We start from the raw sequence: 21,832 nt of genomic DNA, 5'->3' as shown, positions 1-21,832 counted from the left end.
TTAGAAACCGTCGCTAAGCTTTGCCTCCTGTTGCTAGGTCTCCCTGCGCCCGTCACCCCTTGCAGCCTGGCATCTGCCGCCTCTTCCCCGGCTGCCGGAACAGAGCTGAACCGGCCCCACCCGTCGGCGGTGCCCGCCCCGATGATGACGGAGACCAAGTGACGGCAGGTCCCGCGGGGCACCAGCTGGGAGGCCACGGCGCTGTGAGGAACGAGAGAGTCTAAGGTTTCAACAACAACGTAAAAAAGAAAATGTGAAAAGGACGAGCAGAGAAGAGCACGACCGTACTCTTCACCGTCCTTCCCGCTCTTGGATGCGTTCTCTCTTGTTGGATATGCCGCCCAACTAGTTCCCTGCCCTGCTCGAAGGAGAGCAGAGGACTCCATTACCCACAAAACCCTTACCACGATTGACGCCGCCATTGCCATACGTTACGGCCACCAGGATAGCTTGCAGGATTCTTCTCGTAGCATCAAGCCATCACTGACTCTCACCGAGCAAGTCTGCATGGTCGGCTGCTCTGGGCTTACTCTGCAACTTTTGGGGGGGAGGGGCTTATGGAATCTGGGCTGTCCTGTTTCGGTTTATTCCGATTTTTTTTTTTTCTTTTTCAATTTTTGATTGTTGGCAACTGGATTGTTTGGTTCTTTCTTCTTCCTGTTCATTTTAAAGGCGGCATGTGTAACTTTCAGAGCGTCACCACTTTGGTATGATTACTGTAAATAAGCCATAGTTGAGATAACTGACGAGGAGTCGGACCCTTCATCGCTGTTCTTCTGTAGGCATTCCTCTCGATGACGCCCCGTTTCCCATAATTCCGTTGTCTCATATCACCTTCACTGCATTCTGTGTTTTGAATATCGAAGCGCAGTCGGACCGTCTTCTCTGCAACGAGCCCCCTTCGTTTGCGCAGACTCTACCAATGTTGATACGTTTGGGTGAAAGTCTCATGAAATCTCCTCAGCTGCTTGTTTTCGACGTTCACGCTTGCAGAAGTGCTTTAAAAGTACCATGTGACTGTTTGGAAATGTGGAGACATGCGCTTTATCTTTTTGGCACAGGGAAAGGTCAGACATGTTGTCTCTGACCAACTAGCTGCCATGCACACGGATTTATCAGACGGACGAAGAAGGAAAAAAAGAAGATTGTAAACCTAGAAACACAAACGGATGTCTTGTAAAGGCTAACTGTGTGAAGTTATCGAATTCGTTGGATGATTTTATTTTTTTATTTTTTTTGTAACAATCACCCTTTAAAGGAGACACACAGAGGAAGCTGCAGACTGCAGAGAATAAAATAGATCTGTGTTTACCTGAGAACTGCCTCCACATGGGAGTGTTAGTCACTATGAAAGAGTTAGAGACCCGCTAGCAGTGCAAGAAAGTATTCACACCCTTTGAGCTTTTTAGTCACATTGCAACACATTTCAGCAAGTTTGTCATGATGCTGCCGCCACCGTATTTCATCAGTCATTATGTAATGTAGGTGGGGGTTCCCAAACGTTTCCATAACCTCTGACCGGGCCTGCCGCTCCCTAACAAGCCGACCGGCAGAACTGCTACATATAAAGAAACATCAACTTCTACAATGTTTATCTGCACGTATTTTTCACTATTCAATAATTATTACATGGGTTTAGCATAAATGCTAACCTCAAATTGATCAATTATAGCTTGGTCAATTTGACTGGCAAATAAGAGTTAAATAAATTACTTTAACTTATATTTTATTGTAATGTTTAAAAAAAAGGAGTAGATTTTATTATTTTTAAAAAATGATTAAAATGATTTAGATTCATTTTTCTGTGGTTTTCATCTTCCCTCCATCGTTCTGTGGCCCCCTAGTGGCCTCGGAAAATATACATCGAAGCTTGTGCATGCAAAAGTTCAAGGGATGTGGATACTTTTTCTTTGTTTAAGTGCGGACGTGTTGGGTGCAGGACGGGAAGGAACCAGTTGCGAGCGTCAGGACGCCGTCCTCCCTGCCGTTTGTTCCCCTCTCTCTAACGAAGCCATGATCTCACCTGCTGGTTCTTTAAGCTGTCCTCAGGGAAACCTGCAGCTGCACTGTGAGCTGGCTAACTCCAGCTTCCTGTTGGCTTTTTCTTTTTTCCTCTTTTGTTCACAGGAAGCGTTCTGAGCGTGGCTGCGGTTTACGATCCGAGGTTTAAGATCTGAGCTCGGCTCTTATCCCGTCGCATTAAAGACGTGTGACATGAACTTTGAGGATAAAGACAAAACTGGTCCTTTCTGTTGCGGACTTCTTGAAACTATTACCTGATTAGATATAAGCTAGTTTTTTTTGTTGTTGTTTTTTTTTTAATATTAGCTTTATGGATTTGCTAGCTTAGCTTCTTTCCTTTAAGTTTTCTGTGTTTAATGGTCGTTTTCTCTTCTTATTTTTAATTACCCTGATTTAAAAAAGCCAACTGGTAGTATTCTTTGTTTATTATTATTTATTTATTTTTAGACACAATTCAGAACCAGAACTGTTCACTGCCAGGTGCTCACTCTCACACACATATCAGATTGTCAAGTCCTTATTAGATGCAAATTTTTTTTCTAATCCCTTTATTGTGAAACGTAGCCAAAGACTTGTTTGCTTTTTGTTTTTAGACTAAATTGATTCATGTTGAAGCGGTTAAAGCAGAGTTACTCTGAGGTGAAGTATTTCGGAACACAAGCTAAAACTAAAGGGCTGATCTCCATCTGCAAACTAATCTAGAAACCTGCTGACCTTTGACCCCTTCTCTGGCCGTATATCTTTATTATCCCCAGTCGTGCTGCTAAAAGAAGAGGGGCGTCTCGGTGACCGTTGGGTATGAAAGCACATCTGGACCCGAGGGGTTGGCAGTAAATCAAAACGCAATCTGCCACATCGTTTGGTACGTTAGGAATCAGCTGAGCTTGATTTAAAGGGACCACAGTGAGACATTTCTGAGTCCAAACGTTGGTCGCAGAATTTCATTTTTTTTTTAATTATTTGCTGCATGGTTTGATCTTTTTTTTTTTTCTCTGCTTTGCTGAAGTTTTTTTTTTTATTAGTGCTAAAACTCTTCTTTGAAGGTTTAAGGTCATTATTCTGGACTATTATTGGTCACTTTGGCTGTAGCTTCACTGATGGTTTGCATACAGTGTGTGTAGGTAAAGAATCGCTGTGTTTCCATAACAGGAAACGGTTGACGGTCTCCAGGATTTCAGTGGCTATTTTGCAAATATGTACCAGTACTACTAAATGTTAAACACAATTTTTCATGGGACAGTTAAGATTTTTTATTTATTTATTTTTTTCAGTAATGTTCTGTTGAACGGTAACACACAACCTTTAATTGTGAGATATTTTAACATGGTGGAAGTCCACATTTGTTTTTTTGACGAGGCGTAAGAAAAGTTTAAAAGTTTATTACATGAACCGCTTTGAGGCTTTTCACGTTGGAGTCTTTTTAAAATAGTCAAATTGCGCTTTGGTCATTTCCTGTCTCAGACTAGCTTATTTGCATACTGTATGAAGACCCAAAGAAAGTTACCTAATTCAGTTAAATTGTTAACTGCTTGCCATATTGTAACAGAAACTTCTAATGCCTTTGACAGCCCAGAATAGAGTTAAAGTCATTCTGGAAGCATTTTAATGGCATTAAAATGTTGATGTTGGACATCGACATTATTATTCTGGCTACAATGTCCATAAATAAGTTGATTCTAAATGTTAATACTTTATATTAAATTGGTCTATAATTTAGAAAATATACCTCCCACTCAAACTAATTAATACAAAAGGCCTCATTCACTCACTCACTCACACACACACAACACACACACACACACGTTTCATTTACTGTATCATTTCAACACAATTATGCAACATACCTCCAATAATATGACATTTATATCTTAAACAGCTGATTTACTTCATGCTGTTTCCAATGCAACACGTCTCCACTCAGAATTAAAGACGGTAATTAGACATGGCAGTGTTCGGTGTGTTCTCAGAAAGAAAAAAAATCCAAAAAATGATTCCCAGTTTTTCCCCCTAGTGATGTCTTCTTCCATTTTTCTATAGAAAATCCCGAAAAATGCGTTTGTTGTGTGTTTCTGCGTAACCGAGGGGAACTTCTAAGGGCTTTAGCCAAATGATCACCTTAATCTTATTAATTGCTGTGACCGTATGTGTTACAGTTGATTGCTATGCATTTGTTTTTGTTTGTTTGTTTGTTTGTTTTAAACTATACTGTTTTCTCTACTTTTTCTTAAATGCAGGACCAGAAAATGCAAAGATTAGCAGCAAAACAGATTCCCTGTTACGTGTTCGACCGTTTCAAACATTTGCCTTTTAGAATAAAATAGAATAGAAATTCCTCACTAATTGCTCCTAAATAAGGTAGATTTTGTTTAGATAAAATGTAATTCCCACACATAGGGATGTTAATGAAGCCACCAATTCATGTTTTGTGTTCATCTGACATTAAATGTGATGTCCAGGCTGTAGACTATCAGCTGAGAGGAAACGGAGGATCATGCTCCTCATGTTTTTATGTTTTTGTTTTGTTTTTGTTTAAAAAAAAGAAAAAACATCTGAATGAATCTTTTTTTTCACATTAATCATGCTACTGTAAATAGATTGTGAATATAAATGATCTTTTTGGAGATATTTATGGAATCTGTGGTTGAGGAGTTTGTGAATGGATGAGGGAAGCTGATTGTATCATCTATGGAATGTTTAATGTTAAAACAACAAAAAAAAGAAAAAAAAAACTGAACTCCCCTTTACTTCCTCGCTGCTGTAAGTTTTCAGAAACACCGTCAGCGTCCGTCCAGCCGAACAGAAACAGCATCACTTACAGAACTCAGGCGTATGATTTTTTTTAATTTAATTAAATTTTTTTTTTTTTTTTCATTCTAAAGGAAGAAATCCAAAGCTGTGATCGACTCAGAAACACACTGTTATGGACTGTTTTGAACTCACTCTCCTTTGATTTTTTTTTTTTGTTCTTTTTTTTTTATGAAGATGCCGCAGAAGTGCACCACCGCACACAGAAAAAAAAAAAACACAAGCATGTTGGGGAGAAAAAGTGCTTCTAGAATTCAGTCTCACATTGAGTGTTTGCATTATCTTATATGCCCTTGTTACGGTGTTAATATCTCTGTATTGTGTAAAGATATACACAGTTTGACATGCATGAGCCCTCAAATAGCAGAGGAAGAGTTTCAGTCCTATGAACAGGCAGAGTGTTCAGGTATTTTTACTGAATAACTCATAAATATATCAAACTAGAGTTTAGACAAAGAAAAGTGACTAAAACATTGGAAACTTAAAATATTTCTTTTAAAGTTGCTTGTTTGAGCAACTGTTCTCCGCCTGCATTCCAATAACCACCTTAATGCAAAGATATTCATATGCCTTGAACTTTTTCCTGTCTTGTTGCGCTACGATCACAAACATCCACAAATCGAATCGGGATTTTATGTCACAGACCAACGCAAAGTGATGAATGACTGTGAAGTGAACAGAGAATGAGAAATGGTTTCCAGTTTTTCAAACTCTTAGCATATTTGGTATGCATTTACATTCTCTCTGAAGCCCCTAAATAAAATAACCTAATTAGTTAAATAGGTTTTGCATCCACTTCATAATTCTGTATGTTTTTGTGTTGGTCTTTGTCACCAGCTTTCAATAATAACATTGAAGGCTGGTTGTAATATGTAAAAGTTTGTGACTGAGTTTAAAGGTGCAGCATGTCTAGAATGGGCCCCAGAGGGAAAAATAAGTCATGGTTTTATCTGACTGGTCCTGTCTGCAGACTTAAGACAATTGGTAGTGATGAAGGCAGTGATGTTTTTTAATGACTTATTTACGCGTTATTTTAATTGTGTCTTAACGTAAAACACTGCAATTGCAAAATAGTTTTTTCGTCATTAGCGGAATATTGACAAAGTTTTGCGCACATTTTTAATGGAAACAGCTGCTGAGGGTCCCTCACCCAACTGACTCAGTAGCTGTGTAGTCATATTCCCTTTTAACACGCACAGTTTCATTTTCACCAGCAGTTTTTGGTCAGGGAGTGGCTAAAAACAGAAGCATTTTCAGTCGTTTGGCTAGCTTAGGAGGCCAATTAGCATATGTTAGCTAGCAACGGTACTGAAAGGATACAAAGACAAGGTGTCAAAATTATTAGGTATTTAATTGTAGTTGACTCCTTAGCATTAGCATGCACTTCTATCTTGCCTTCCTTTTTATAGAAAAAACTAATGACTCAATGGGAGATTTACTTACTTTTCGCTGATTTAGGTGAGCATCAAGACATTGTGCTGATATGAAGGTGGCTTCATACAGTTTGTTTGCTGCTGAGGTTCTTGTCAAGTTAGTGAAACAAAATATTGAGAATGTAAACACCTAGTCAAAGAAGATGGAAAAAAGAAACAAGCAGAAGAAATAATCTTCTTCCCTACTCTGACATCAAGCTAAAGCTAACATCTATTAGCCAAGACCAAAATGCTCAAATTACACTGGGTGGTTGCGCAGAAACTGCTACCTTATTAAAGGTGAAAGGGGTGCACCCGTAATAATTTTCCCACATGAAACATGAACTGAGAAGTGAACATGTAACATTTTCCCACATGGAGCAGCTGCCTGATATACAGAAGCATTTAACTGCTGAAACTTGGAAATAAATTCATTAACAGTATCTCTTTGTTATAACGTGCCATCGTAACAAAAATTTTCATTTTAACGTGATATAAAAATATGCTCCTCGGATGAAAAGGCATAAAGGGGCTGGCCGTGACTCCTTCTTCTCATGCCGTTTCTTCTGGATGTTGTTTTACTCTTACAACCTTTCTTAACATAAAATAATATATTTTGTTTTTAAATGAGATATAAATCTTGTAACAAGTTTTTCAAATCTAGTTCAAAGAATAAAGTTTTCTCGTTTTAATAAGCTAATGATCCTGATTTTCCAAGCTCTGTCAGTTGAACGCTTCCTTAGGTATAAAGGCAGAAAAAATTTTTTTTTAAATGTTATACTTGCTTGAGTGACCTTTATGTTGTGGACAGGCAGTTACTCTGAAACTTCCTGAACTGTTCTCTCAGTTCAGGAAGATTACTGTTGGTGTACCGTCTTTTACTTCCTGTTCCCCTGTAAATAGTCATTGACCTCTTTGGAAGTTACTGCTTAATAAAAACATCAGAACTATAGAAAGGTTCATAAAATAGCACTAGCTTAAACCCCTATTACATTTTGGAGATAGTAGTTGTAAACAGCTAGCTCATTCCTTATAAGGTTTTAATAGATTTTCACTTTACAAATTCCAAATTGTCCCTTCAATAGTTTCATTATCAGACATACAAAATGTGATGAAAGCCCTGCAGGATGTAGGAGCTCTGTCTTTGAGAAGAGTTTGGACTGAAACTTTCTCTGCTGTTAGCCGGGGCCCTGTGTCTCTCTGTGGTTGTCCTCGTCCAGAGCCAGCTCAGCTAGCTAGCCGGCCGTATTTACTCTCTGCATGTGACCACAACAAACTCCCATCTTGTGCACCATTGTCGCGTTGACGACACCGGAGCGGGCGCCGCCTGCTGCATTTATTGTGGTGGGATGATGATAACGACGACGATGATGATGATGATGATGATGACTTTTTGTTGATGGGGCTTGTGTTTGAGATGCCTTCGACAATCATGTTCACATATCAGACCTACCATGACGACACAGGCTGGAGAAACTGATTCTGTTTGTTATTCTGGAATAAAACCTGAATGACTGTATGCTGACTACTGTCTGTGTTTGTATGGATGTAAGGTAGTGTGACTACAGAGCAGTCACACTCTATAGTCTTCATTTACAAAGGGGCAGAAAATTCAGTCTCAACACATGCAAAAGTGGTAGATGCAGTTGAAACCAGATATAAACATAAAGGGACTAAAAAGACACAAACATTTTTTTCTTACTGTTTGAAGTTAAATCTGACCAAGCCTTTCTTGATTTAGCTTAGTTAGAAATACCAAAATTATGTCTATTTGCTAAAAAGCCAGAAAAGGTGGTAATACTTTTTTTTTTTTTAGAATTACTTTTTTGTAACTTTCCTCGAATTCGAATGTTAAACACATCAAGGTCGTTTGAACTGTATGACTTTCGTCAAACCTTTTGATATTCCCTCCACGAGCTACACTCAGGTTATGTAAATATCTGGTTTCAACAGGCACAAACCAGCCGGAGAAACACGACAAGTTGCTTTCTAATAGACTTAGTTTATTTGGAAAAGTGTCAAAACTATATCAAAAATAAGAGGGGGGCAAAACAGAGGTCAACATAGCAGACATCAGCTCAGGCAGGAACACGGAGAACAAGGGCACAAAGTGACCAACACAAAAATGCTTCATTTATCTCAAAGGGAAATGAAATGTCATAAATCATACATTCAAATATCTTCAGAGGTACTTTAGTCCTCTCCATCCTTGAACAGTGGCTGACTGTTGACACAAAAATCTGCCAAATAAAACCTAACAGGACGAAAAAGAAAGGTCAGTAGTGTATTACTCAATAACCTATAGGAAGCCCCATTGGGTCAGGACTATCTGCCCAAAGAAGAAGAAAAACTGAACAACAAATAAACACCAAATTCCCCTTACAATCAGACAGTAGTACGACCCACTCAGTGGTTCTGCTATTTCAGGAGCTGATGCAGTTTGGACGCTTTTCTCTGATGTGTCATTAAACTAGAACTCAAGGTAACTGGAAACCCCAACAAAGACAAATGAATCTTTTCATTTCTCAGTCTACAACAGACTAATAAATAAAGGTAACATGATGTGTGAACTCCAAATAGTCCAGTAATAAACAGTCAGGCTAATAAAACACTCATTTTACGTTGTGGTTTTTATAGTACACAGAAATCTGAAATGTCCAGTCATATCAATGTATGTAAAAAATAAAAAAATTAAAAAGTAAGCATTACGATTCAGTCTGAAAGACAATGTTGAACTTTTCTCATACTTCATCATTTTTGCTACTTTTTCTTGATTTGTCTCTAAAAAACTTGAAATGACACGTTGACGTTTCTAACTTGACAATGTGGAAAAACTCAAGGAGAACTCACGTTCTCCTTGTGACACATGGGAGGTTTCAACATGGCTGAATTTAGGGCTTTAGCATTAGCTTTCAGGAAATACCATGCCGGTGTAGCTCTTTAGCATACGAGACTGACATTCATTCGTCGGTCTCGTACGTTGGTTCTCACCACTTCTCCATTTGTATGATTAGAAGTGGTGAGCATCCAGACCAACATTTACTCTTGATGTGCTGCATAGCAGATGTTTGAAAGTCAAAAGACAGATGTTACAAACACTTAAGGCACACGTTACCTTCAGTACCCCTTGGTAGAAAAAGGCTTTTAGGGTTGAAAGAGTTCAGAACATGCCGCAGGCAGATGTTGCTAGCTTATAAAAATGGGCGTTTGGCTTAGGGTGGGAATCTATAGGTATTCATTGTTCTCCCTGAAATGTTCCTGGCAGTTTCACAGCTTCTCACCAAAGGAACTGATTTATTTATTTATTTATTTATTTTTTTGCTAATAGTGAAAACATTATGGTTAGATGATAATGCTAAGTCCTCAGGTGGCTAGCGGTTAGCATTTGGTGCTTAAACTTTCACTTAATGCTAACTTTTTTCTTTATCATCACAATTTCAAGAAAATTAGTCAAATAAAATAATATTTTTTTAAACTGCCTAAAATCACCTTTCTCTTGCACATAATGTGAGTGGAATTAAAGTGGCAGTGTCCCAGAAAATCAATTTAAATTACTGCCACAGATTCTGAAATGAATTATTTCAGCAGTGATTAGGGTAGACAAAATAATAATAATAATAATAATAATAATAATAATAATAATAATAATAATAATAATCAAGTATGTGTAAAATGCATCATTCAACAAAACTCCTTGAACAAAATAGGTATTTAGTGGCTAAATAGTGTTTGGTTAAAATATTTGATGTATTGTTTTATTTAGAAAACAATACAAACTTGTAGATAGAGTTGACTGTATCTGGCTGAGCGGTCTGCCTGAAGGCCTGGCTTCGTTCATCCCAGATATGCTCCTTCATTAGCCGGCCTGGTCTGGCTTCCCACAGGTCCAGTCTCTACACCTCTGCCGCTTCCTCTGACTCGGCTGGAGATTATTCTCCCTGTTATCTCATCTCAAAAACAGAGGAATGAAAACACACACACACAAACACACACACACACACATTCACACTACAAAGCTCAGGGATTAAAAGCAGAGAAAAAGGAGAGGACTAAATCAAAGTCTCTCTATGCCTTTTCTGCCTAAGTAAATAGAAAACGTCCTACATGAGGGAACAGAAGTAAATATTTGTTAAATCCTGTTCCAGCAGATGTGCTTGTCGGGCTGATGTCAGGCTCACAGCTCTAATTGCTTGGAAGTGCTGGAAGCCACTGATTGCTGTACTTGCTAAACAGATTTTTCTCTCTTTCCTCATCTTTAATTCAGCAGTTCAGCCACTTTCGTCCCACTTATCTGTAACTTGTCCTCTTCAATTTCAGCATTCCTGTCGCTAAAGACCCTGCTCACATTTTCTATCGTTCTTCGCAAAGTAACACATATACTGCAGCTCCTAAAAGACTAATTACAAGCCGATATCTGAAGCGGCGAGATAACACACATGCCTCACAGCAGTCAAAACGTGTTTTGGAGTTTTTGCTGTGTTCAGAGATCAACCGTGTCAGCAGGACTGGCATACCAGAGTGTCTCTTCTCATCATTTTAGGGGACAAACAAATGGTATGTTCCCCCCAGGGAACTGCTTTCGATCCCCTCACTGAGGCTGGAAGCTACTGGGGAATTATTATCTTTTGTAGGAATGTGTCCTTTACTTTAAATCAGCTTTTTGAGCCATTTTCATTTAAAATTCCACAAGATGAAAGCGTTTTGCCACCTACATTCTCTTTCTTTTGAAAGATTTGAATGTGTTGTTGGGTTAGATGACCATTATCACACTTAATGGCACAGTCATAAGTAGCAGCTTTGGTCAGTGATTTTGAATAACCGGGTGCAAACAATTCTCGTCTTTTGTGGATTTTTTCTAACCCACGTACGCTGATAGTTATGGATCCGATCTCAAATAAATACAGACACCAAAACTAACAGGTTGATCCACTACTCTCCTAATGGGCTAATAGCGGAGCAAAGTTTCAGTTTAGCGTTTATGCTAACTTTGAAAACACTTTAACCCCCTAAATAATTTTTTTTAGATAAATTCTAAAGCACTAATTTTCTTGGCGGTTTTATAATCTTTCAGTTGAATGAAGACATCTGTGTTAAAGGTATGAATCCTTCCAGTAGTTAGCAGTTTGTTTCCGCTTGTCAGTTTCTATCTTTATTTTTTTTAAATCTTTATTGCACAAATGGCAAATATACGACAAATGAACAAATAAGGTAAACAGAAGGACAAAATACTTCTACGAAAAAACATGCAAAAATTCACACATATGAAATGTTTTGAGACCTTCACGTTCTCCTTGTGACATGGGAGGTTTCAACATGGCTGAATTTAGGGCTTTAGCATTAGCTGTCAGGAAATACCATGTTGGTGTAGCTCTTTAGCATTAGCGGAACTAATGTTTATGATCAATACTGACTTAGTGTATGTTTTCTATGACAATTAAATTTTTCTTTCAGAATTCATTAAAAATGTGTTTTACAGGGCTAAAACATTCGGCTTTTGTTGCTTTAAAAAAAAAACATCTACATGCTAAATCCGTTTACATTTGCATCACACTATTAACTCCTCTGGCTGAAGAGTGTTGCTGTATGACAATCTTTTAACATATTCACAGCTCACTTTCCTGAATGACATCATCAGTTGTTGGCCAGCTCTGCTAATCCACCTCACTTGCTTTTGCTGTATCCTCTTTAAATCTGTAATTTGGGTCACGCCGTCCAAAATATTAGCGATGCATCCATGAAATAGCTAAAAAGCACAAAACATTTTGTACAAAATGAAAAAAAGTGTTTTGATGGGCCAGACTCCTCCAGTCTGCCTCCCGCTGAGCTTCAGTGAATTGTTTTCATTTCATTATGAAAGATCTCGTGACACGATGAGCACCAGCTCCTTCCACTGCTTTCCCGTCTAAATCAGAGGAATATCTCAGAGACACCATGCTGTTCAGAAAACCACGGCCCACATAAAAACATTCCAGTCACACACACACACACACACACACACACACACACACACACACACACACACACACACACACACACACACACACATAATTTTCTATAATACAAACACATTCACATCTACACCTGCTACGGCGTCTCTGATCAGCCTCTCTTTAAACCTACTGTGTTTGTGCCTCATTAGTTTTTCCGCATTCCATTGACGCAGATTTGGGTAATATTTAAAATATTATATTTAAACATGTTCAAAGCAGTTTTCATCTGTATGAAATTGTCTGTTTTTTTCCACGTTTACGTGGCATTTATATCTGGTAGTTTAGCTGAAAACAAGTAAGTCTACAAAAGTTGACATGATGTTAAATAGGCAGTATTGTGTTAAAAAAGCATCTTTTTTATTAGCTTTTTATCGTGTTCTAAAATTATACCACCATCAAAAACATACCTGGAGTGTTGCCTTGATTCGTTTGAGAACTCCTTCAATCTCCCATGGCAACAATTCAAACAAGTCCATAAATTTTAAATTCATTTTTCATTTTTAAAGCAAGTGCTTACTTTATAGAACAACTTTTTCTGTAAGTACCACAAAACATATGAGACAATTTATCAAGTCATTTTAAAACAGAGTAAACCTGCTAGCATTAGCCTAGATCTTTAGCAAACTCCTGCAATGAAAACATCAACAACAGGAGCAAGATGTGAGTTCACTGAAGACTGTAGCTGCATGTGTCGGGTCAACACGTCCTTAGAAATGCACTACATGATGTTAGGATACATGTTTCAGGTGACATGTTGTCAGAACTTAGCTTTGTGCTCTGAGTAGCATGTCAGCTAATGCTACGTTCTGTTTACATAAAAACATGGAGCTGGGTTTGACGTCACACTGGAAACAGTCGTGTTCCAGTTGAGAAGTCAGGATTTCTGACTTACTGTTGTCAACACGAGAAGCGGCCATTTTGAAATGAGAAGCCGGGACTTAAAGGTCCTATCTGGGGGTAGTTGGCACTTCTCCCACATTCCGAGTGGGAAGTCTGAATTCAGGAAGCGTTTCAGTTGATTTATCCGACTTGGGAAGTTGTAATTTCTAACTATAAATGGAGCGCAACATAATTTACTGTCCACCATCTTGGAAGACAAAAAGAACAAAGAAATACCTCAATGCAATGCAATTAGCAATCAGAGACAAAGAGATGAAAAGAAGCATTTTTATGTTTGTGAGTCATGATCATAACCAAAGGAATTATCAAGAATTGTTGTTGGGCGTCATCAGGTGGTACAGTCTCTATGATCAAAGATGAGAAGCTGCGAAAATAAACTTTGACTAGCATTGAGTCGTGAAGTTTTAAATTTATTTACAAGAAATTTATCTGGATGAATACTTTAACATTTGGTGTATTCATTCATAAAAGGTATTTGTCCCTTGCAGAAAGACTGTCCCGCAGTCTCTCCATCTCCACAGCCAATTTTAGGTCCATTTAGAAGATAATAATAAAAAAAAAAAATCAAAGCTGCATCCTCTCCCGTATCGCTGTACCTGTGAAGGCCCCCAGTGACGGCTCCTCCTGCGTCACTGCGTTGAGGTGACGCCCCGCCTGCCTCTCCGCTGCCCTCAGTTTCTCCTGCAGCTCCCGTGCCTCCTGCTCTGCCTTGCGTGCGGCCTTGCGGGCGTTTCTCAGGGAGCGCTTCACCTTGCCAACACGCTCCTTCAGCTGCCGGTTCCTCCTCTCGGCTGCGGCCAGGCGCTCCTGCAGCTTCCGGCCCCGCTCCTCCTCCTCGAACAGAGCCAGCTGCACCGAGGAGCACAGCAGCTGGAGCAAGAAGAGAGGAAAACAGAGTGGAAAAACCAAACCACTGTAGCTAACAGCTGTCACAACATCAGGTTCTGCTATGTGAGGGGGTAAAAAAATAGGAACTTAGGGTCCTATTATTTATCTACACATACAACCTGTTCCCAATTCTACTCTATAAAAAATACTTAGAGAGTTCATATTATATCTGGTTGTTAGTCTAACAACCACATACTTTCCTAGGATGTCCTAGATTTTTATCTCAGTGGGTGACACCCCACAGCCTGCCTTTACCCTGGTTGACGACCTCTTTAGACTCTTCAAAACCTACTTCAAAAGGGTAACAGCAGGTTCAACCAATGAGACATGATGCACAATACAGAGCTCACACAAATGGAACAAAATTTTAACAATATATTTGGGGAGCAATAAGTACCAACCACATTCCTCTCTTTACACCCCCTGCCTAGACTTTAGATCTACGATGAAGATGTAATCAGCCTTCTCAGCATCAGAAGACCAAAAAAGCTCCCTTGTCTAAATCCATCACCATCCTCAACAACAACATGTCTGGTGTGGATCACTGCTGGTTCCTATGAACAACCCTTTCTTGTGACCTCTGATGGTCCTTGCATACAGATTATGTTCAGAAGAAGCAACTGGACTTCCTGCAACAACTTAGGGCAGGGATCCTCAAATCCAGACCTTGAGGGCCGGTGTCCTGCTGATATGCCTCTGCTTCAACATGCCTGCATCAAATAATCTGGTCATTAACAGGACTCTGAACAACTTGACGGCACCAAGGAGGTAACTCAGCCAGTTGATTGAGGCGTGTTGAAAAAGGTACATACTTAAAAGTTGCAGAACGCCCTTGAGGACTGGATTTGAGGGACCTCTGACTTAAGAAGTACAAACTGTCACAGGAGCTGCTGGTCATCTTCCACACTGTGTGATTTGGCTCATCCACAAAACAAGACAAGTCCAGGTTACAACGGACAATCAGGTCTGCAGAGAAGCTCATCAGGGCTGACTTTCCCTCCATTCAAGACTTGTAAAGATCTAAGGTAAGGAGAAGGGAAGCTAACATGTCTGCAGACCCCACATATCCTGGACACAAACTGTGTAGACTTTTACTTTCAGTTCGGTCTGGTGAAAACCAGTTCCTTGTTCTAAGTTTTGCTCTGTTTGAAGGGTCTGGACCCTCGACCGTTGAGAAACGATTGCTTGCTGGAAGCATGGCCTCTGTTGAAGTTTCAAATGATTGGATCTGATCGTGCCCCATCACTAATGTTTGGTCATGATGTATGTAAAGAGCCAGCTTGATGACTCCTACTGGAAATTGTGTACGCTACAAACAACCATCCCCCACTGCAACAAGAGAAGCCTTGAGCTAGACGACATCTTTGTCAGTAATAAAATGTCTTAGACATTCCCCTCGCTCCGACTTTAACTGCTCATTATTTGGAAGGATTGTCAACATACACTGAATGGCTTCATTCACTTCCTCTGCGGCCATTGCCAAACTACAACCATAGGCAAAATTTAATTCTAAAATGGAGTATTGAGCATAAATGAGTTGGAAGGCAACAGCGAAGATGGTGACGAAGCACTTTTTGGAAAAACTGAGCTGCCGCAGTCTGGCTGAACATCAGCACCATGAATATCTATTTTCCCTTTTGTGTTTATTTATATTTCAAATATCTCCAACAGGACCAAAGTACAATCCAAGTCAAATTCTTTGTTTGTGTGAACAAACTTGGCGAATAAAGCTGATTCTGATTCTTAATAGAGTAAGGGTTTCTTAGAATTGGCTTATCTGTGATCACTTGTTCTGAACTTACACTAGTCACTCGGTGGTCACTGCCTGTGTGTGAACCAATGAAAACCAAACAACTTTTGGTTTTGTGATAATATTTTGTAAGCTTCGTGGAATTCCATGTGAACTTTGTTTTCATTATTATAATCTTCTTGGATCCGAGAACAGAGCACTGCAGAGTCTTCAAGGTCTTCTACTATCAGTAGGTCTGTTGCAATTAGCAACATGCCTGAAACAACACACACACACACACACACACACACACACACACACACACACACACACACACACACACGCTATTGTATCACATTCTCATGACTTGACGTGTGCAGATGCTGGTCTTCCAGCCGTGGTCTTAACATGTGGCCAATTAGATTGCATGCCTAAGTCCAGCCTACTGTCTGGTGAGTACGTGCACAAGAAGATAAATGTGTAATGTACTCTGATTACTTTGCTCTTTCTGTTGTGTTCACATTCCCTAAAGGGCGCAGTGGTGTCGAACATTACATGTGGGTCAAAAATAAATTAGACATTGACTGTCTGATGTATTAGAAAAAGCCAATGTCTTGTGAAAACTGACTCCAGCTCTTTGTCTTGGGCTGTTAACAACAGAACCCGGTGGCAGAAGAGGCTAACATGTTTCACAAATCATAAAGAATCTGTATCAACGGTAGAATATTCCAGTCCAGGTTTGACGGAGCCATGTACCCGACTAATCCTAAAGTGATCCTGGCACAAGAAAAGAATTGAAAATGTGGGACGAGTTTTCAGAAATCTTAAACTCTCAATCAGTGTGGAAATAATCCAGTTCAACTTTGACCCCTCTACAGTCATGTAAACAAATTATATACATCCTAAAAGGGATTGAATATTTTTCTGATATACCTGAATAGATGGTACTTCTACATCAGCAGCTGTGTTTCCATTACAAATGTGTGCAAAACTTTGATGTTTCACTAATGTCAAAAAGTGCATCGTTTCCATTAAACAAGAAATCACACGTGAATAAGCTAAGTCATTAAAAAAACATGCAGCGGCAATATCCTGCCACTACTTCCTGTTGTCTTCATTGTCTTTTCCTGGTGTGATGCGACAAATGTGTTTCCATAGCAGTTTTGTGAAATACAAAAATTTTCATATGGCTGAAAAGGGAAAAAAAAAAAAACTGAAAACAAAAATCTATTTCAGAAGGGCACTTTGTTGGTCCAAAAGTCGAAGGGCAGGTATTTTGGCATCTATAGCATCTATCTGTTCATGCACCTGGTTGTTCTAAAATTGAACACATACACAATGTTTATGTGCACACGTGATTTTAAAACTGAGGTACATGCTGAGCTGGGATCTGCTCATATCAAGGCGCTCAGTGTGATATTGTCACAACACACACACACGCACACACACCATCTGTGAAAACATCCGGGTGTTACCCTCCTGCTGCTGGGTATCATCTGGATAAACACTCTTTAGAGAACATGTAAAGACATACTTCAGCACTATTTATCTTCAGGTTCATGTAAATTTACCCAAATTAATTTAAGAAAACAAAAAAACTAGTGTTTTAAATTGCTTGCTATGGCCTAAAATCAGGACCCAACCCAAGTTTTTAAATGTGTTCATCAATTTGTTGTTAAGAGTCACATTAACTACCACTTTACTACTCAAACTGGGTATTTCAATCAGTTAGACAACTGTAATAAATCATAAATTGGCCTAAAAGAATTTAACAACTGTTAGCTGTTTGGCTAACCTGGACGATTTGAGCTGTGGAACCAAACAGAGAACGTGGAAACTGGAAAAAGGGAAGACGTTCACATCAGAAGATGTTGCCCCATGTCTGTTGACAGACGGCAACATTTATTTAAAAATGAAGAGGAAAATATAGTGACTGGTAAAACGTTGGGTGACGTAACAAAAGAAAGATAAATCATTACCAAACTTTTCTATCGAGGGTTTAAAGGTACACATGTCTAAAACCAAGACAGATTAGTCACATTTATAAGTCACTTCCAGAATATTTAATTGTCCAAAAATCCTCCCAACTGCCAGTACCATATTGGTATTAAAAAATACAACTTAGAAATTTTTCCAGATTACCCAAAGGTGAGGTATACCCTCTGCTAATCTAACATCAGGTTGCTGCAGTAACCAGTTCAGAGGGGCTATCATTCAGAACTGTCCATTTCAAGCACAACTCAATCGCTAAGCTTCATCAAAAAAACAAAAAAAACTACTTTCAATCATATCACGACAATGACCCAAAACTAAAACGAATTAATCTCATGGAAAAATTATGCAAACGCTCTGTCTGCGCCGATGAAGATTCCCTCACGTTGTGATGCCAGGTGCCTGAAACTGAAAGTGAAACTGACACCATGACCTAATTTCTGATTAACTCGGCTAACAGTCATCGGACTAGTTGGGGGGTAGAGACGCAGGAATGGAATTCCATTCCCAGACTGTTAACTGATTCTTAAATATGAACAAAAAGTGAATACTTACAGGAAAAACAACAATTAATTCCACACTATTGATCCCAATGTGCACACACTAATCAACCAGGATTACATTAAATGGTTACTGGCTTGTATTTGTGTAGCGCTTTTTCTAGCATAGGTGACTCCAGCTGGTCACACATTCACACCCTGGTGGTGGTAAACATTGTGACAGCAGATTAAATGTCTGCTATAATATCATCAACAAAGACTGCATGATGTTTTCCGTCGGTCCTGATGACCTGCGCACCACCAAATCAGTAGGCAAGATGCTTGGTGACGTGTTCCTTTATTCTGCTCTGAAGAAGGTCATAGGTCAGGGGTTAGAGGCTGTGCTCATTCTGAGGATGAGCCTTCACATGTAGAGACCATAACCCAAAGGCAAGGCAAGACCAAACAGCTGTTCTGCTTTGGGGATGAGGAGGAGAGCCAGGCGAAAGAAGAGGCTTTTTTAGTTCAATTCTTGGTAAAACAGTTCAAGATTTCAAGATCTCACACTTATTCTTCAACTGTGGTTTAAATTCCCCTAATATTAGAGTAGGGAAGGGGTTTGCTAGTCGTTTCAGGTGCGTGGGAACCAGATGGACAGAGGAGGCTTCCTCCGCAACACTTTCCTGCCAAGCCTTTAATTAACTTTTGCTCAAAGCCTCGTCTTATCATTAGCAGTCAGAGCCGCTTTTTCATGTTTTGTTTTTTTTCTCTCTCTCTATTTTACAGCCGTGGTAACAGCAGCACAGCGTTAAACTGCATAAATATTCCTTTAAAAGAGTGTTAATAGTTTATTGTCAGGGAAAACTCAGGCTCTAACAGCCATGTTCGCGCCTTTAAGACTTGTCAGACTCACATTAACATTTTATGAGAATGCTCAGAGGGCTGCCTGTTTCTCTCAGTAGTGAAACAATGAAGTTTACAAAGTAACACACACTGTGTGCGTGCGTGCGTGCGTGCGTGCGTGTGTGTGTGTGTGTTGGGGTAATGAAGGAAAGGAGTACAGAAGCAGAGCAGAAATGCCTCCCTGCTGGTCTGGATCTTTCTTCCCACTCATCCCTCTTTGTTCTTTCTTATCGTTCTTCATCTCCCAACCCAAACACACACACACACACACACACACACCCACACACACACACACACACGCACACGCACACGCACACACACACACATGCACATAGACCAAATAATCAAAATGAGAAGAACTTTCCTGTGGCATCAGCTGTGAAGACACCAAAGTGTGTGTGGACGGGAGTTCATTGGACACACTTGTTGTTCAGCAGACCACCACACCACCATTGTTGGAATAGTTTTAGATTTTTCATTCTATTTTTTGTGGGTTTTTTGTTTGTCTAATTCAGTTAGTTCTATTTAGTTTTTAGCGTTTATTTTCTAGTTTTTATTAGTTATTAGTTAAATGTTGTTTGGTTTCAGTTTAGTTTAGTTACAGAAGCAGTTTTAGTTTTTTCATACTTTGGTTAATTCTTAGACACAAGAATTCAAAAACAAAGGGTGTTATATCTCTAATTTAAGTATGTTTTAGTTTTTGTTTTTATTGTTAGTTTATAAATTACTGAACGGCTTGGCACCAAAACTCATTAAAGATCTGCTGGTGTTGTATCAAACTTCCAGACCCCTCAGGTCTTCTGGTTCTGGTTCTACTCTGCATCTCCAGAACCAAACGCAAGGAAACAGCATTCAGCTTCTATGCTCCACAAATCTGGAACAAACTTCTAGAAAACTGCAAAACATCTGAAACACTGACTTCCTTTAAATCCAGACTTAAAACACGCCCGTTTACAGCTTCCTTTTATTCTTAATAACTTGACCAATATATCTGATGTACATTTGCTTGTTGATTTTGATGATGGCATTTGACAAAATATAATGTTTATTACTTATTTTTAGGATTTGTTTCTATAAGTGGTTGCACATGGTTGCTGAAATGTGCTGCACAAATCAACTTGACTTCTTACTTCCCCACTATATGTATCAAAACACATAAAAAGTCCAGTGTTGCTATAGGTAAGTGTGGCTCTCCAGACACACAGCCTCTTACCCTGCTGTCCTCCTGGGTCTCCCACTCTGGGCTGAAGGTGTGGAACGGTTGGCTCCCTTGACTGCAGTTGGAAAACTGGAAAAGGCTGGAGAAGGTGCGTCTGTTCTCCACCGTGTCAGGGAAGACTGCATCCTGGAAGTTCACACCATGAGGCAGGATGCTGTAGTTCTCATCCATCCTTAGGAGGAGGCAGACAGGACAAGAGCGAGAGGACATTCAGAATCCCGTGGCTCTGATCGGAGACGAGACTTAAATCATAGTAGCACCGCACCTGAGGAAGAAGAAGTAGGAGTAATTTTCCATCACGGTGTGGGACTGGCAGGACAGGTACCCCAGCCCGGTCAGGTTGAGCCTTGATCCGGACGGTACCTCCAGCATGCTGCCCCAGGCCTGGTCGCACAGCAGCTCCACCTCCGCCGAGTACAGCAGCCCTTCCTCCGCGCTCAGGTAGTCGTAGCCGAAGGGCAGCGAGTTGTGCGCGTTGCCCGCACCGAAGCCCGGCGGCTCCCGGTGGATCGCCAGGACCCGAGCATACACGATGATCTCCGCCAGCTCCGCCCGGCAGCCCTCGCTCAGCGGCCGCCACTCGGAGGGCAACTGGCAGCCGTGCGTAAAAGTGTCCAAAGTATCCAACTGCGCAAAAACGCACAGCGTCGCAAGGAGTAAATTCGAGAAGATCATTCCGAAAACTCTCAAAATTCTACTGCTGGTGTTTTGGAGAGGTTTTGCTCGTTTTATACTATTTTTAAACTGTTATTTTCCCGAAACTGATTCTATACCACAGTTATGTAAAGTATGCGCACAGATTTATCTACGGTTTGATTTGGTTTGGTTTTGCTATGACCTGAGCGCTGGAGGATGCTGTCCGAAGTCATCTAAAACAAGGTACCTACAAGGCTTTGAAACGGCCAGCGCTCTGACATTAACACACCTTTCAGTGTCGGAAACTTCAGGCAGTCTGTGCTGCATTCACTGACTGATGGACACTTCAGGTATTTGGGATTCCCATCTGCTTTGGTGGACAGGTAAAACGGAAAACATACATTTTATCGCAACAAACTATTATTATCATTAACGTTATTTCATATTATTAGTACTACTAGTACAATGCCTACAGTTTTTTTCTGTTTGTTTCTGTAAATATTATTTAAAGTGCTGATATTTAATTTAGGAATTATGGAAATACTATATTATACTAAGAAGAAGTAAACTTTAATGTAGATGGCAATATAAAGTTGCCATCATATTTTCTGCTTAAATTACAACAACTATGGAAATCATATGTACAAGAAATTCGGTAGCAACAGTAATGGTTTCTTGGTACGCTCCAAGATACTCATTCCGTGAGTTATTTTACAACCCTAGCAATTAGTGTGGGGTTACAACAGTCTTACAAAAATACAAATAAATATTGTGAACGTAGATACTGACGCGTGAACAGTTCCTGACTGAATCTATCTGCAAGTGTTTACTAAATTTATACATTTATATATTCAGTG

The 21,832-nt window shown here is 39.7% G+C and overlaps 2 protein-coding genes across 2 annotated transcripts in view; one reads left to right on the top strand and one right to left on the bottom strand.

The window, feature by feature from the left end:
- camk1da (calcium/calmodulin-dependent protein kinase 1Da) overlaps positions 1-7,758 on the top strand; it is a 64,610-nt gene extending 56,852 nt beyond the window's left edge. The window contains exon 11 of the mRNA XM_088003135.1: positions 38-7,758. Within this exon, the coding sequence (XP_087859261.1) occupies positions 38-162 (125 nt within the window). The 3' untranslated portion in view covers positions 163-7,758. The remainder of the gene's footprint in view (positions 1-37) is intronic.
- Positions 7,759-13,525: 5,767 nt separating this feature from the next.
- Positions 13,526-21,269, bottom strand: ccdc3a (coiled-coil domain containing 3a). The gene is made up of 3 exons (XM_014973697.2): positions 20,605-21,269; positions 20,334-20,511; positions 13,526-13,999 (listed from the first exon to the last, which is right to left on the bottom strand). Exons 1-3 carry the CDS (start codon positions 21,012-21,014, stop codon positions 13,694-13,696), a joined length of 894 nt encoding a protein of 297 aa, XP_014829183.1. The 5' UTR covers positions 21,015-21,269; the 3' UTR covers positions 13,526-13,693.
- Between the last annotated feature and the right edge of the window lie 563 nt (positions 21,270-21,832).

The sequence above is a fragment of the Poecilia mexicana genome, unplaced genomic scaffold, assembly GCF_051168715.1.
Source record: "Poecilia mexicana isolate PSO_F unplaced genomic scaffold, ASM5116871v1 scaffold_23, whole genome shotgun sequence".
Lineage (NCBI taxonomy): Eukaryota > Metazoa > Chordata > Actinopteri > Cyprinodontiformes > Poeciliidae > Poecilia > Poecilia mexicana.
Note: the sequence above shows the minus strand (reverse complement) of the source record. Positions and strands in the feature narration are given on the sequence as shown.